Source organism: Salvelinus sp. IW2-2015, linkage group LG10 (genome assembly GCF_002910315.2).
Source record: "Salvelinus sp. IW2-2015 linkage group LG10, ASM291031v2, whole genome shotgun sequence".
Classification (NCBI taxonomy): Eukaryota; Metazoa; Chordata; class Actinopteri; order Salmoniformes; family Salmonidae; genus Salvelinus; species Salvelinus sp. IW2-2015.
Window position 1 is genome coordinate 1,284,411 of NC_036850.1, and position 17,039 is coordinate 1,301,449.

The 17,039-nt window shown below is 44.6% G+C and overlaps 1 protein-coding gene across 2 annotated transcripts in view; it reads right to left on the reverse strand.

Annotated features, from left to right (window-relative positions):
* daam2 (dishevelled associated activator of morphogenesis 2) overlaps nucleotides 1-17,039 on the reverse strand; it is a 245,644-nt gene that overhangs the window by 113,847 nt on the left and 114,758 nt on the right. For both annotated transcript variants that reach the window (XM_023995098.2, XM_023995099.2), the window contains exon 3: nucleotides 3,977-4,066. In XM_023995098.2, the coding sequence (XP_023850866.1) occupies nucleotides 3,977-4,066 (90 nt within the window). The remainder of the gene's footprint in view (nucleotides 1-3,976; nucleotides 4,067-17,039) is intronic.

The window sequence follows — 17,039 nt, forward strand, 5'->3', positions numbered from 1 at the left end:
ATAACAGAGTAATACCCTGCCCTTTAGACCAACCAACTGAAGTGCAAGCTGGTAGTATCCGTCAAACCTCTGAATACCATTACAGGGCCTTATGCTATCTAAAGGGCATAATATTGAATTGGGCAAGGATAAGTATTAATGATTTACTGGTCTGTGAGGGGGGGAAAAAATATATATTCCTTTTTGCCTTACATTATTAAACATGCCTACAGCATTAAATGAGTGCAGACAGTCACTGTTTCATGTTTACATACACTTAGGTTGAGTCATTAAAATCGTGTTCAATTCCCACTACCACACAATTTCTTAGTTAACAAAACTATAGTTCTTGGCAAGTCTGTAAGGCTACATCTAGTTTTCACAACAATTGTTTCAAGATTATTTCAATTATAATTCCACTGTAGCACAATTCCAGTGGTCAGAAGTTTACCACACTAAGTATACTGGCTTTAAACGCTGGAAAATTCAGAAATGCCAGAAGCAACAGCAAAGGACTTCTGAAGCTGCTGGAGGAATACAGGTACATAAAAGTATCTATATTCCACAGTAAAAACGAGTCCTATATCAACATAACTTGAGAAGGCCGCTCACAGTGGAAGAAGCCACTTGGGCTCCAAAACCGCCATAAAAAACCAGACTACGGTGCACAGTAGGAAAAGATCGTAACCTATTTTGGAGAATGTCCTGGTCTGACAAATAAGAACTGTTTGGCACATAATGACCAATAGTTAATGTTGGGAGTGAAAAAAGCTGGGAGGTGCTTGCAAGCCGAAGAACCACCATCCCAAACCGTGAAGGATACCATTCCGGCATCCTCAAGGCGGTGACCCGTTCCTGTAGGTCATGCTTACAACATTCCGGCAGAGTAAGACCCTGCCTCACGCAAGGAAGCGGCGCAGGTCCCCTAATCCAAGGCACTTGTCATCTCCCGTCTGATTTTACTAGCAACCCTCGCCGTTGGCTGGCTCCTCTGCCCTGTGCCATTAAACCCTAAACTCCATCCAGAACGCCAGCAGCCGTCGGTGTTCACTTTCCCAAGTTTCTCTCACGTTCACCAGCCCGCTCACTCCGCTCTCCACTGGCTTCCAAGTTGAAGCTCGCATCACCGATCTAAGACCATGAGGTGCTTGCTACTGGAGCTGATGGAGAAGTGGGACGGCAACCTTCCGGTACCTTCAAGGCTCTATGATCAGGCCCCTACCACCCAAAACAAGGCACTGCGTTCATCCACCTCTGGCCTGCTCGCCTCCCTACTCTAGAAGTACAGTTGCCCGCTCAGCCCAGTCAAACTAGTTCGCTGGCTCTGGCACCCAATGGTGGGAACAAACCCTCACGAGCGCCAGGTCACGGAGTCAATGCAACCACCTTCCGGAGACACCTGAAAGCCCCACCTCTTTAAGGAATACCTAGGTAGGATAAAGTAATTCCTTTCTAACCCCCCCCCCCCTAAACCAGAGTTAGATGCACCTATTGAAAGTGCGTTGTTCACTGCGGCATATTCGAGCACACAAGCACCCAACCGAATGTAAGTCGCGATCTGGATAAACGTCTGCTAATATTCGACCATTAAATATACAAACGGGAAGTCCAGGACAGGGGTTGAACGAGCATCATAGGTTGTTGGGGGTACTGTGCATTAAGAGGCGCCGCACTCATCGAAAATAGATGCGCATCGCCATGAGTGCGAGGAACAATGTGGATGGTGGAGGCACTGATGAAGAGTCAGAGCATCGCGAGGCAAATCTAAAGTCAGGAAGGTGGAGCTGCGCGTGCGAGAGAGAGCTACACATCGACACGCAGACTCCAAGCATACGGATCTATATATATGGGGAGAGATAGGTGCATGCTCCAAAGTTATGGCAAAAGGGCTTAAGGACAACAAAGTCAAGGTATTGGAGTGGCCATCACAAAGCCCTGACCTCAAACCTATAGAAAATGTGTGGGCAGGAAGACTGTGGTGCCGGAGTTCAAGCCTATCAAATTTGTTTCACCATAGCACATGATCGGTAAGTTTTGAAAAGTACATATCTCCCATTTATAACACTGTACTACMCCAAATGTTCTCACAGTAAAGTGTAACCTGTGTGTTTGCTTGTTTACGTCTCTGTCTCCTACCCTGTTCCCTTTAACTCTGCTCCTSTTCTCCAGGATCTAGGAATTCTGCCCAACATCCAGACGTGGATCACCTGAGGTCCTCCATTACCAACCCCCCTCCAACTTTTCATTACATCATCTACAGCTACTGTTGTTGTCATGTTGTCATTATCTGCRCAGAAAGATMTTTTGCTCTATCATACTGGGCACATAGTAACGATWAACACTAGCACTGCAAACACTCAGAACAAATAGAGCAGCAGTGCCCAGACTGCAGTCTCCCTCTTCAAGTCCCCCTTCCGAGACTGTCTGCCTGTTGAGAGCAYGTGACAGGCAGAACCTCCCACCCACACAGCAACCACCTCCTCTATATTCCACACACAAGGATTTAGTATTTTAGTCTATGATTGTCATGTGAGTGTACCATTTTTTTGACGGGTGAAAATAAATGAATGACACTGTACCAAAAACAATCAAAGTTGACATATTAAAATMTTAAATATTGCCAGGTTGGTTGTCACAGCTGTTTCACAAGGTGTTCATTATTGTAAGTTGTAACGTATCGTTTGATGGTATTTATTAGTTCCTGGGACCTACAATAGATACATATATATTCAACCATAAGGGTGTACTAATGAGCTATGTGAGATAGAARGAAAATGTATCACAATAGAGGTCTACTGAAATTATATTATTTCAGTGTAGATAAGGGAAGGGCAGGTTAAAATAAAAACATGCCAGCCAGACAAACCAGTGTATGAATAAAACAGATTTGCATATGGAAGGAGTGGAAATTTGCTGTAAGTAACTAATGTGTCAAGCAGATTACACATTTTCTTTGCCATTTCCGAAACGTATCAGCGTTTAAGACATGGATTTCATGTTGTAATGTTAACAAGGTACCCAAACGTAGTTAGAAGTAATGTTTTCATTTTATTAGCTAAACAAAACTTAAACAGCAAAATTGATGTGGAAATCAGCCTTGTTTGCATGGCGATGATGAAAAGCATGTCATTTAGGCTGTAATGTTCTCCAAAATTCGAATCATTAGGTCAACACACCGTTGATATAGCAACGGATGCTAATAGTTCATGGAATCCCATTGTGATGCAGTGGAGAGACACTTTTTGGCCGGGGGATATTATTAGGGATGGCAAGCCCCCATTGATTTTGTTAGTCATTCTCACTCAGATATCATATTAACATGGCAGTGGTCATTACAAAATGTGTCAAATTGCTGGAAATTAGATTTAAAATTGCAAAAATGTCTCTCCACCCCATAGCAGAACTTGTAGAATTGTAATAAATTAGCTGTKCAACTGCAATTTTTTGCTTAGGGCCCCCAAAAGGCTAGAGCAAACACAGGAGCACATGTGCATGGTCAAAAAACGCATGTGCTTTGCCAAAAAAACMATTCTCCCCAAAAGGACTTTGGGAAGTTCATGTCCATGTCCCAAATGGCGCCAGAGACCAGGCTCTGTTCAGAAATAGTGCACTACATAGGGAATAGTGTGCCATTTGGAAAGCACACCCTGTGTATTTCTTTCATTTGCTGTTGAGGAAGGGGCCCAAGCTCACTTTTTTCTATCAAGAATGTTGTTTCCTCACGGAGACCTGACCACAGAGTAAACCAGCACTGTTATGGAACGAGAAAGGAAGGACATTATGGCAAGAGAAAGGGGTGAAAGGGAGGTCTAACCAAAACGTTCCCCCTTTCAGACTGTATGTTGACAATCTGAAGCTGCACGAGGGAACAGTCTGTTCAAGAGATGAGGTTGGATATAGTGTGTGTGTGTGTGTGTGTTTGTGTATTCACCTAAGGGCAATGGGATAAATATTGTTGATTCTAAATAATGTTCTGTGTGTTTGTGTCAGAACTCACCTTCTTCTTGCTGCAGTAGATCTGCCATTTCTTCTCGGCAGGTAGAGCAAACATTGCCTCCCTGTTCTTGTCTGTCAGGTCCAATTCATCCTGTGACAACAGAAGAAGGGCAATGAATCAATCAGCCAGTCAGTCACAATCAATCCATCAATTAGTCAATCAAGGAATTAAGTAATCAGTTATATGATTATCTCATTTATTGTTTTGAGGCTTCATAATGATATGTCAAGGATGACATACTGTCTAACTCATTAACGCTAGGACCGCTAAAGCAGTCATTTGGACTGCTCATGAATTGTATTGTTTTATTACTCTAATCACCCTGATAATTGCCTCAACTGAACCTCAACTATAATTTCACACATATAGTATAAAAACAGATTAAGTAAATGAAGTAAAGTGTTATGGGGGAGAAAGTGGAAGAATGAATGAGTTTGTATTTGTATTTTGTATTTATTATGGATCCCCATTAGCTGCTGCCAAAGCAGCAGCTATTCTTCCTGGGGTCCAGCAAAATGAAGGCAGTTTATACAATTTTAAAACATTACAATACATTCACAACACACTGTGTGCCCTCAGGCCCCTACTCCACCACTACCACATATCTACATTACTAAATCCATGTGTATGTATACTGTGTATGTATACTGTGTGTGTGTGTGCGCGCGCGTGCGTGCGTGCGTGCCAATGTTTGTTGCTTCACAGTCCCCGCTGTTCCATAAGGTGTTTTTTAAATCAAATTTTACTGCTTGTGTCAGTTACTTGATGTGGAATAGAGTTCCTTGTAGTCATGGCTCTATGTAGTACTGTGTGGCTCCCATTGTCTGTTCTGGACTTAGGGACTGTGAAGAGACCTCTTGTCACATGTCTTGTGGGGTATGCATGGGTGTCCGAACTGTGWGCCAGTAGTTTAGACAGGTAGCTCGGTGCATTCAACATGTCTCATAAATAGAAGTAGTGATGAAGTCAATCTCTCCTCCACTTTCAGCCAGGAGAGATTGACATGCATATTATTAATATTAGCACTCTGTGTACATCCAAGGGCCAGCAGTGCTGCCCTGTTCTGAGCCAATTGCAATTTGCCACTTTTCCAATTGCCACTTTTTTGTGGCACCTGACCACACGACTGAACASTAGTCAAGGTGCGASAAAACTAGGGCCTGTAGGACCTGCCTMGTTGATAGTGTGGTTAGAAGGCAGAGTATCACTTTATTATAGACAGACTTCTCCCCATCTTAGCTACAACTGCATCAATATGTTTTGACCATGACAGTTTACAATCTAGTGTTACTCCAAGTAGTTTAGTAATCTCAACTTGCTCAATTTCRACATTATTTATTACAAGATTTAATTGAGGTTTAGGGTTTAGTGAGGGCTTTGTTCCAAATACAATGCTTTTAGTTTTAGAAATATTTAGTGCAAACTTATTTCTTGCCACCCACTCTGAAACTAACTGCAGCTCTTTGTTGAGTGTTGCAGTCATTTCAGTCGTTGTAGTAGCTGACGTGTATAGTGTTGAGTCATCTGCATACATAGAAACTCTGGCTTTACTCAAAGTCAGTGGCATGTTGTTAGTAAAAATTGAAAAAAGCAAAGGGCCTAAACAGCTACCCTGTGGAATTTCTGATTCTAACTGGATAATATTTGATAGGCTTCCATTAAAGAACACCCTCTGTGTTCAGACAAGTAACTCTTTATCCACATTATAMCAGGTGTAAAGCCATAACACATACATTTTTCCAGCAGTAGACTATGATCAATAATGTCAAAAGCTGCACTGAAGTCTAACAAGACAGCCCCCACAAATCATTTTATCATCAATTTATCTCTGTCAGTCATTTGTGTAAGTGCTGAACACTTTAATGCTTGTGTTTTTACATATAGCCTTACAGGGTCATAAACTAATGAAAATGCTATTGTGTTATTAGATACATTCTGTGTTTATTGCCAGTCAGACAGTATATTCACAGTAAGTCAGTATGTCAATCATCGGACCGGACAGTCAACTGCCAACGAATCCGAAGGCAGCAAACAGCCGCGACACCTCTGATGGGTTTAGTATTCACTGCGGTGACTATTTGTTCACCTGGAACAAGGTGTTCCCTCCCGGAGACTTTTGAAATGCATATGAGCTCAGGAAATGAATCTCAGCCATGGAAGAGAAAGTAAATAAAGTCTTGGAAAGAGCCTCTGCAGTAGAGAGAAAGAAAGAGGGACAGATAGAGAATGGGGTAAGGGAGAGGGTGAGACAGCACAGGAGGACTGGGGAAGAGAGACACAGAGAGAGAGAGCAGAGAGAGAGAGACAGAGAGAGAGAGACAGAGAGAGAAAGACAGAGAGCAGAGAGAGAGAGAGAGAGAGAGAGAGAGAGGAGAGAGAGAGAGAGAGAGAGAGAGAGAGAGAGAGAGAGAGAGAGAGAGAGAGAGAGAGAGAGAGAGTAGAGAGAAGAGAGAGAGAGAGAGAGAGAGAGAGAGAGAGAGAGAGAGAGAGGAGAGAGAGAGAGAGAGAGAGAGAGAGAGGAGGAGGATATGTTAAAGCACCAGGCTTTGTGCTCCACTCTCCACTAATCTGGGCCATAATGACTAGGTTGCCATGATGTCAACCATGCAACCAGCCCCCCAACCAGGCCCTGTCCAAGGTTGGGGTCTGGGCCTGGACAATCATGTTTTATTGTTAAGCATAGCATCAGGGTTCAAATGTACAATTACAACACATTGGTTTGTCTGACATCCATGTTAAGTGACCAGTGTGTTAAGAAGCAGCAGAGCGTGTTTCGAAAGGACGCATGTCACGATCTTCGCCTCTCCCGAGCCCGTTGGGTAGTTGTTGAAATGAGACAATGTCGTAACTACCAATTGGATATCACAACATTGGGAGAAAATGGGGTAAAATGTAATAAACAATAGTAAAAAATAAATAAAAATGTACAATTACAGAATCTGAATTACAAGATTATTTTATATACAAGAAAACAAACATCGGACTGCCAGGGGTATCAGAGGGGCTGTCTTCAGCTATTCAGCTCTAAGCCAGGCATTTCACTGAGAGAGTCAACTGCAGAGATGCAGTAGACATAGGAAGGAATATAACTTTTTTGTTTTATCTCACCTTTATTTATATAGGTAATTCAGTTTAGTCTGGCTGGCATTTTTGTGCTCTTCATGTCCAAATCATCCTTTGTTTAGTATCTAAAAKTGTTTTGTCTAACTCAAAGAAATTACTTATAAATGATATGGACAAGCGTGAAACTACTAATATTAGGTACCATTGACTTTCATTTGATTTGTGCCACAAATGCAAACAATTTAGCATTTGAAACAGRGGCCAGGTAAACAAAACCAAGGTGTGGCTTGCTGTCATACTCTGTCAAAACCAAGGTGTGGCTGTCAATGACTGCTTGTCGGGTAAGGGAACCAATATGTACATTTGTAATTTGGGTGAACTAACTCTTTATGAGCTGATTAGGTATTACAATGACATTATTATAATTGGATTTTTGGGGGGAGAACGGAGGTGCACACTTACTTGTATATTTTAGTGACGTTTTAGATAGTAGGAAGTGAGACATGGGGATAGACAAAGGAGGAGAAACCGGTAGGAAGGGCTCAGACATTCGGTGAAGCCGAGGCTCAAACCCCCATTGCCATGGAGGGTGTCTTTGGTCCYGAGTCAGGAGTGTTAATGCTGTGCCAGACTAATGCATTATTGCAACAGATTCTGCTTACTAGTTTAAGTAGTGCACTATATGAGGCATAGGGTAACATTTGGGATGCGGATATAGCTTTCAGTCCGCATACAGTTCATCCCTGCATCAGAAACCCGTTCTGAAACGCATTCTCTGCAGACGTATAAACTGACGAATGAAATCGGGATGGGGAGAGGAAAAACACAAACTCCCATGCTCTGGGCTGATTGCCTACTCGCGGGTCAGAGCCCCGGTGTCCAAACCACTGATGTTTTCGAGATGATTTGGCGAGTTCGGGAATCAGTGGGAAAAGACTCCTGGATTATTACCAGATGGGAACGAGGCCCGGCGATCTCCTTTCCTGTTCCTCCACTCAGCCTCCGCCTCCTGTTCATGACCTCGCCGGGCCTTGGCCGCATCCCAAATGCCATGCTATTCCCTACATAATGCACAACTTTTGACGCGAGCCCTATGGACCCTGGTCAAAAGTAGTGCACTACATAGGTAATAGTGTGATAGAGCGAGAGAAAGCGAGAGAGAGAGCGTGTGCACAGTTACACCACAACCCCCCCTAAAAAAAAAATCACATGGCTCCCCCCCAGTGGCACCCCCTCCCGCCTCCAAAACCGAACCGGAGAATCGAGAAGCCTCCTGCACCCTTTCTCTGGTATGCCCCCACGTTGGCCTGTGCTCCTGTGGAATTCACATAAACCAAAGCTAATATTGATACACCTGCTGTCGGGAAAAAGAAAAATACATACCTGGCTTTTCGTAACACCAACTTATATTCATATTTCAGCTAAAAACCTAATTGAATAATGTTACAAATTAAAACGGGTGTCAAGCACATTGGATATGACGAGTTAGCTAGCTAGTAGTCTCCGAAATCAAGCATAATTGCAACAGATACTCGATTAAGTTCTGAGGGGAAATGTATGAGAAAATGTGCTAGAACGAGGAGCAGAAGCAGGGCGGTAGCTCCTCCCCCTTCTCTCTGCAAGTTTCAGTCAAGTCTACGGGCCCCCACCCCTTCTCAATTTCGAAAGATGTGCATGCCCACTTAATCGTGATTCGTCAAAATAACCCAGTGARGAAAAACCTGCGAGCCAAAACAACTACTGTTGACAGATGTTACGATACAATTTATCTTATGTAGTCTGTCCACAAAGGATTAGCTAGGTAGCTACTCGACTGTCTGTCATTCAATCCTTTGTTCCACTGCTGAGGAACTCATGAACTGTCTGCAGGGAGATGATACACACACCGGCGTAGAATTGGATACAACAGAAACTGAAACTGTCTGAAACTGTCATATTCCCTCTAGTATGCCACATTGAAGCATTGAAGGATTAGAAGGGTCGGGACTGTGTGACATGATGTACAGTATGAGCGTAGATTATTTTATCAGTAGTTCAAGGAGAGACAAACCATCTTCAGTGGCCTTGTGATTAGTGCCCACCTGACATTGGAAAGTTGGGGGTTCAATCCCCAGTCGGGCCATACCTCTAAAAATGGAAACGGATGCCTTTCTGCTTGACACTTAGCATTAAAGAGATCGTTTGGGGTTAGGGCCATGCGAAAGACTAGTGTCCTGTCCAGAGGGCGTGCTTGTACATCAAGCGGCCTCACGCTACAGAKACAGGAGATACCCTATGGGCAGTTCTGGCTCAGACAAGACTTACCTGTTCAATTCTTACTTTTCTCCCCTATGATAAACTGTTACTTAGACCCGGCACTTGAGACTCAWRYYMCCTGKMCWGKMCAGGKRRYWTAAGAAAGTGGACAAAAGGATACGATTGTGTGTTAGTATCTTAGTTTTGTTCATTTTGTGTGGAGAGACGTGGAGAGGAAATAGTAAAGGAATGAAAGTGTGTGTGTCAGTGAGTAGGTGTGAGGGGTATGCATGTAGGAGTACGTGTGGATGTGTGATTGTGGTAAGGAGTGATTGAGGGTGCGAGAAATATTGAGCACAGTGAGAATTTGTGTGTAACTTAAAGWTGCACTGTCAAACATTTGTATAATTTCAGCCAATAGTTTTGAAAGTAGCGCTCAGGAGCCGAATGTGGTCTACAAAAATTGCGTACTAAGTCACATACAGTGCCTTCGGAAAGTATTCAGACCCCTTGACTTTTTCCACATTGTTATGTTACAGCTTTACTCTAAAATGTATTATATTGTTTTTTCCTTCATCAATCTACACACAATACCACATAATGACAAAGCAAAAACAGAATTTGACTGTTTTTCTAATTTATAAAAAAGTTAAAAATAAAAACACTGAAATATCACATTTACATAATTTGGAGAGTTTCTCCCATTCTTCTCTGCAGATCCTCTCAAGCTCTGTCAGGTTGGATGGAGAGCAATGCTGCACAGCTATTTTCTGGTCTCTCCAGAGATGTTAGATCGGGTTCAAGTCCGGGCTCTGGCTGGGCCACTCAAGGACATTCAGAGACTTGTCCRGAAGCCACTGCTGTGTTTTCTTGGCTGTGTGCTTAGGGTCGTTGTCCTGTTGGAAGGTGAACCTTCGCCCCAGTCTGAGGTCCTGAGCGCTATGGAGCAGGGTTTAATCAAGGATCTCTCTGTACTTTGCTCCGTTCATCTTTTCCTAGATCCTGACTAGTCTCCCAGTCCCTGCCACTGAAAAACATCCCCACAGCATGATGCTGCCACCACCATGCTTCACCYTAGGGATGGTGCCAGGTTTCCTCCAGAAGTGACGCTTGGCATTCAGGRCAAAGAGTTGAATCTTGTTTCTTATGGTTTGAGAGTCTTTGGGTGCCTTTTGGCAAACTCCAGGTGGGCTGTCATGTGCCTTTTACTGAGGAGTGGCTTCCGTCTGGCCATTCTACCATAAAGGCCTAATTGGTGGAGTGGTGCTGAAATCGTTCTCCTTCTGGAAGGTTCTCCCATCTCCACAGAGGAACCCTAGAACTCTGTCAGAGTGACCATTGGGTTTTTGGTCATCTCCCTGACCAAGGCCCTTCTCCCCCGATTGCTCAGTTTGGCCGGGCGGCCAGCTCTAGGAAGAGTCTTGGTGGTTCCAAACGTATTCCATTTACGAATGATGGAGGCCACTGTGTTCTTGGGGACCTTCAATGCTCCAACATTTTTTGGTACCCTTCCCTAGATCTTTSGCTCGACACAATCCTTTCTCGGAGCTCAACGGACAATTCCTTCAACCTCATGGCTTTGTTTTTTGCTTTGGCATGCACTGTTAACTGTGGGACCTTATAAAGAGGCGTGTGCCTTTCCAAATCATGTCCAATCAATTGAATGTACCACAAGTGGACTCCAATCAAGTTGTAGAAACATCTTAAGGATGATCAATGGAAACAGGATGCACCTGAGCTCAATTTTGAGTCTCGTTGCAAAGGTTCTGAATACTTACGTAAATTAGTTATTTTTATTTTATTTACTTTTATTTGCAAAATATTCAAAAGACCTGTTTTCYCTTTGTCATTATGGGGTATTGTGTGTAGATTGCAGAGGAATTTTGATTGATTTAATACATTTTAGAATAAGGCTGTAACATAACAAAATGTGGAAAAAGTCAAGGGGTCTATGACCTATGTCTATGTATGTCTATGTATGTGCATATATGTGCACCACGTCATTGCTCTCTCTCTCTCTCTGCTGTGTCCATTGAGCCGTTGGTCCGCCCTGCAACCTCATTGGATAACGCTGGGCAGGCCTCTTGCTAGCTGTCACTCAAATGTCAAGGGGCTGAAGCTCATTGGCTGAAACTCAAATTACTAGGGGGCTGGTGCACGTGGGGAAAATGTAGGGAAAATGGCACTGAAAACAGTGCCTTCAAACTATGGATTTCGTGGATAATTGAGGTAAACAGTAATTCTGCTCATAGATTATGCAGGTTTAAACTACACTTTCACACATCCAGCCCAAAGTGGGAGGTCTAAAAAATAAGCCAACGTACCATGCAATCTCTTTAGATATGATGCTTGGCCGTGATGACGATGTGTGTGTGTGTCATTGAGTGTGTATGGGGCATATGGGTCCTGTATGTGTGGATAAGACTGAGATTGCTTGCTGCTAACGAATGGCGCACGCATGCACACACATGATCTTCTACTCCAGCCCATTCAGGGTTGGACAGGAAAGGAGAGGAAAGACAGGAAAGGAGAGGAAAGACAGGCAAGATGGGAGGAAGTCATATAAGGCCCCGGGAGGACCAACAGGAAGCTGTAGCGACTAAATGAGATGAACGAGACAGAGAGAAATACCCCAAGGCTGTCCTCATTAGGGCACACTGTAGTGAAATGTTTTGCAACAGACAAGGTCTAGACATTACCATTTTGGCACATTTTCTTCAGCTTCGTGCCTACTGAACACCACCCAGACTTCTTTCCCAACATATACCATGAGGTCTTTGCCCTGGAGCAAGCCCAGGACCCGTATTAATCAAGAGTCTCATAGTGCTGATCTAGGAACATGTCCTCTCTGTCCATACTAGTCTAATCTCAGTGAGATGTCAAAGATCAGTGTCTTGGGCTTGGCACCGCTCTGGTATTTGCCAACTCCACCCCTACATCCACCACCACCACCACACTTCCTCCCCCCACTGCTACTCCTCCCTCAGACCCTTTTGATGAGCCACAGTGTACCCCCCTCTGGTCCAAGTGAGCCCTGGATCAAGCCCTGCTAATGGGGTTGGCTCAGGACATGGAGGGCTGGCAGGAGAGGAAGGTGAGGGAGATGGGGAAGGGGTGGGGGGGTAAGGGGAGCAAGAGAAAGGGAGWGAGAAAGTGAGGTGAAACCAGAGAGATAGAGAGAGAAAGCGAGAGGGGGAGGGCAAGGAAAAAGGAAGCCAGTTGGACAGACATGCACAACTAGGGAAAGAGGAAAAGAGGGAAGAGTTATTAGGGTGCATCCCATGGCCTCCGCTGAGGGTAGTCGCTCCAATGGGCTCTCAGGGGACGGAGGGCTGTTCCCCGTGTTACACAACACATTTTTGTTCTCATCCGGCTCGAAGGACCGTTCKCCCACAGCCGGGGAAACGTTAGGGTAGGGTTTTTAARATCCRGAGTTAGTTGYCTGTAAATATCTCTGGATAAGAGGATCTGCTAAATGACATGAGTATAATGTCAGATGAAACATAGTAACTAGAATGTACATTAAAACAACTATTTTGTGGTGGGGTCTTTGAAGGTTGCCATGCAAAGATCAAAGGTCAAGGGACAAGATTCTGGTCTTGGGCTGGACATTGGTCTGGAATGGTGGGATTAAGACTGCCCCAGATTCATCTCTGCTGGGGGACAGACAGGGAGAGAGAAACACATGGGGAAAGAGAAAAAGACAGAGGGAAACAGAGACAAAGAGAGACAAAAAGAGAGAGGAAGAGAGATAGAAAAAGATAAATACAAAGACAGAGAAAGAGACAAACAGAGAGACAAAATGAGAGAGACCGAAAGAGAGAGCGAGACGGAGGCAAAGAGAGAAAGCCTACTCACTAATCTGTCATCTGCCCCCTACCCATGCCAGATGCCCACTGGTATTGATGTTGTCACACCAACTGGGCTAGGCTCAACAAGCTACTCCCCACTTACAGCCATCCAGAACAGCCTATGATCCAAGATCATAAGACTTGGACACTGTCAAATGTGMAAGTACAACACACCTTCAATCAAAACAAATACATACACAATCAGGTTGTACTGTATATCCTTTCATATATTTTGAAAAATGATTAGTTGTTAGTTACAAACACAATCAATAGATTTGATTTACTTTCTTCGCTGCCCACCCAAACCTCTTTCTTTTTCTCCCCTCACATCTTATGTCGGTCTCTCACTCACTTTCTTTCCTCTTTCACTGTGCAGTGTATGGAGGTAGCGCCACGGTTGAGTTTGGCCCAGTGTGAGCATATTGTGTGCACATGGCAGCCATATGTAGAAATTTCTACAGCACTGCAGAAGACAACAGAGACCTGAATTCCACTGCATCTATCCTATCGCCATCAGCACTCATTTCAAATGTCACCCGCGTTGTCCCCAAACAACCTTACACTTTGGCTCTTTTGCCAGGAATCTCAAGAGGCATTTCACCTAACCACACTGGCATCACAACAAACCAGCACACCACAGACAAGCACACACTTACACACTCACACTTACACAGCGTTTACAGAGATTACAGAGAGAGCTCATTTTCAATTATTCAAATGTGAGAGCAATTCTGTTTTGATGATTAAATGTTATCACCCAAGATGGAATTGCCATAAACAAAAAATGTACTGTCACCACTCCACCCAGAGTCAAATTTTCACACGTGGCAAATAAATCATTGCCGTGTGCGTGCTGTGAACYCGACACTGGGAAGAAACCGATTAAACGAGCCCCAAGTCAATTAATGGAAGCTAAACATTCTGTATCAGGAAATGCTGTGGCCTGCCCTAAATGGCTATTGTGATTAGTGGTATCCATTAACTTCTCTGATGTGGTCTCCATTATACTTGTCCAAATCAATCGCAATTGTTCCCAGGTTCCTTTGGATTTGTTTGAGAGTTAGCGAACGGCACGGAAGGATCTCGAGAGGTTAGACCGAGAAGGTTGTAAAGAACTTGACGTAAGAATGACATTAGTTAGCGAAATATGACACAATGTCCTATGCCCGTACTTCATGGGATCTGTGGACCAATAGGTGATGGTGTACGAAGATTAATAAATATAAATGTATTTCTTGCAGTGTTTTACTCAGCTGGCACGACAAAATGTTGAGTGGAATGAGTGTACATATCCGAAAGGAAGTAAGGCAATATGACACCAATTTTCAGTATCTCTAATAAAACAGGTGTCGGCCCCACTTTATATCGATAGTCCCATATCTGTTGACAAGCAACTGCTTGCCATGGTTACAGTTAGGGTTAGGTTTAGAATAAGTGTTAGGTTTAAGATAAGGTTTAAGTTTAGGGTTAGGATAAGGATTTAGGGCTAGGGTTACAGGAGAGTTAGTTGAAATGTTGTTGACAGTTACTGAACATCTACTGAACATTTACATTAACATCTACAAATGATCTATTTGGGACTATCCAAATAAAGTGTTACTGGGGTGCCAAAACATAACCRGTTGGGTCTTAACGTGGCACAATTACTGCCCACTGTAAAAGCAACTCTATTTTAAAACTAAACCTATATAGTGACTTCTCTGGGAGACACCATTTGTGGAGTGCCAGGCCCCCAGAAAAACATACAGAGATGGTTTGCTCCACTGTTTGGCCCATATATGTCACTCCTACTCCAGACTCCACCGAAGCTTAGTGCTCTTTGTGAAAAAAAGGAGCTGCATTTCATAATAATAATCCCTCACTCCCGGTGACATGGAAACACACTCAGTTATGTTTTCCTTACATTTTACCCCACTACTTTCTCCCTACGGTGTTATGCAAAACTTCAGCTCAACATGACAGACCTTAGTTTTGGTGTAAAGTACTACAGCCAGATGTTCAGATGACCAGTTATCCAATTGACCAGATGTCTGGCGAACTAGTCAACAATGTCAGCAATTTGATTGGAGGATCAAACCAAGTATCCAGATAACTATACCAGTGGGTAAGACCATTTAAGCAGATGGCCATACATCAGGACCAGTTGAGCTAACCATTTGTCTAAACATTGGTTGACTCAAAATTTGATTGACAAGACTGAGTGATTCGATGTGAAACCCAGACCAAAAAAAGATTTGGGGGATTTTCACGCAATTTAATCSATAGAATGGTCCTTTGGAGGAAGGATTGCTGACATATACTGAACAAAAATATAAACGCAACATGTAAAGTGTTGGTCCCATGTTTCATGAGCTGAAATAAAAGATCCCGACATTTCCATACGCACAAAAAACATCTCTCTCAAATTTGGCGCACAAATTTGTTTTCATCCCTGATAGTGAGCATTTCTCCTTTGCCAAGATAATGCATCCACCTGACAGGTGTGGAATATCAACACTGATTAAACAGCATGATCATTACACAGGTGGACATTGTGATGGAGACAATAAAAGGCCATTCTAAAATGTGCAGTTTTGTCACACAACACAATGCCACACGTKTCAAGTTTTGAGGGAGCATGCTGAATGCAGGAATGTCCAACAAAGCTGTTGTCAGAGAATTTATTGTTAATTTCTCTACCATAAGCCACCTCCAATTTGTCAGTACGTCCAACGGGCCTCACAACCGCAGACCACGTGTAACCACACCAAACCAGGACCTCCATATCCGGCTTCTCCACCTGCGGGATCGCCTGAGACCAGCCACCCGGACAGCTGATGAAACTGAGGAGTATTTCTGTCTGTCATAAAGGCCATTTGTGGGGGAAAACGAATGCTGATTGGCTGGGCCTGGATCCCCAGTGGGTGGGATCCAATTACAATCTTGTCTCATCGCTGCAACTCCTCAACGGGGAGGCGAAAGTCGAGTGGCGAAAGTCGAGTCATGGGTTCTCCAAAACATGACCTGCCAAGCCACGCTTCTTTCTTTTTTTTTACCCCCTTTTTCTCCCCAATTTTGTGGTATCCAATTGTTAGTAGTTACTGTCTCATCGCTACAACTCCCGCACCGACTCGGGAGAGGCAACGGTCGAGAGCTATGCGTCCTCCGAAACACAACCCAACCAAGCCGCACTGCTTCTTAACACAGCGCGTATCCAAACCTGAAGCCAGCCGCACCAATGTGTCGGAGGAAACACCGTACACCTAGCGACCTGGTCAGTGTGCACTGCACCCGGCCCGCCACAGGAGTCGCTAGTGCGCGATGAGACAAGGATATCCCTGCCGGCCAAAGCCTCCCTAACCCGGACGACGCTAGGCCAATTGTGCGCCGCCCCATGGGCCTCCCGGTCGCGACAGAGCCTCGGCTCGAACCCAGAGTTTCTGGTGGCACAGCTAGCACTGCGAGGCAGTGCCTTAGACCACTGTGCCACCCGGGAGGCCCAAACCACGCTTCTTAACACCTGCCCGCTTAACCCGGAAGCCAGCCGTARCAATTTACCATTCAACTGACGACTGAAGTCAGGCTCCAGGCACCCGGCCACCACTAGAGTCGCTAGAGCYCGATGAGTGCCACCGGCCAAACCCTCCCCTAACCCGGACGATGCTGNGAGGAAACACCGTACACCTAGCGACCTGGTCAGTGTGCACTGCACCCGGCCCGCCACAGGAGTCGCTAGTGCGCGATGAGACAAGGATATCCCTGCCGGCCAAAGCCTCCCTAACCCGGACGACGCTAGGCCAATTGTGCGCCGCCCCATGGGCCTCCCGGTCGCGACAGAGCCTCGGCTCGAACCCAGAGTTTCTGGTGGCACAGCTAGCACTGCGAGGCAGTGCCTTAGACCACTGTGCCACCCGGGAGGCCCAAACCACGCTTCT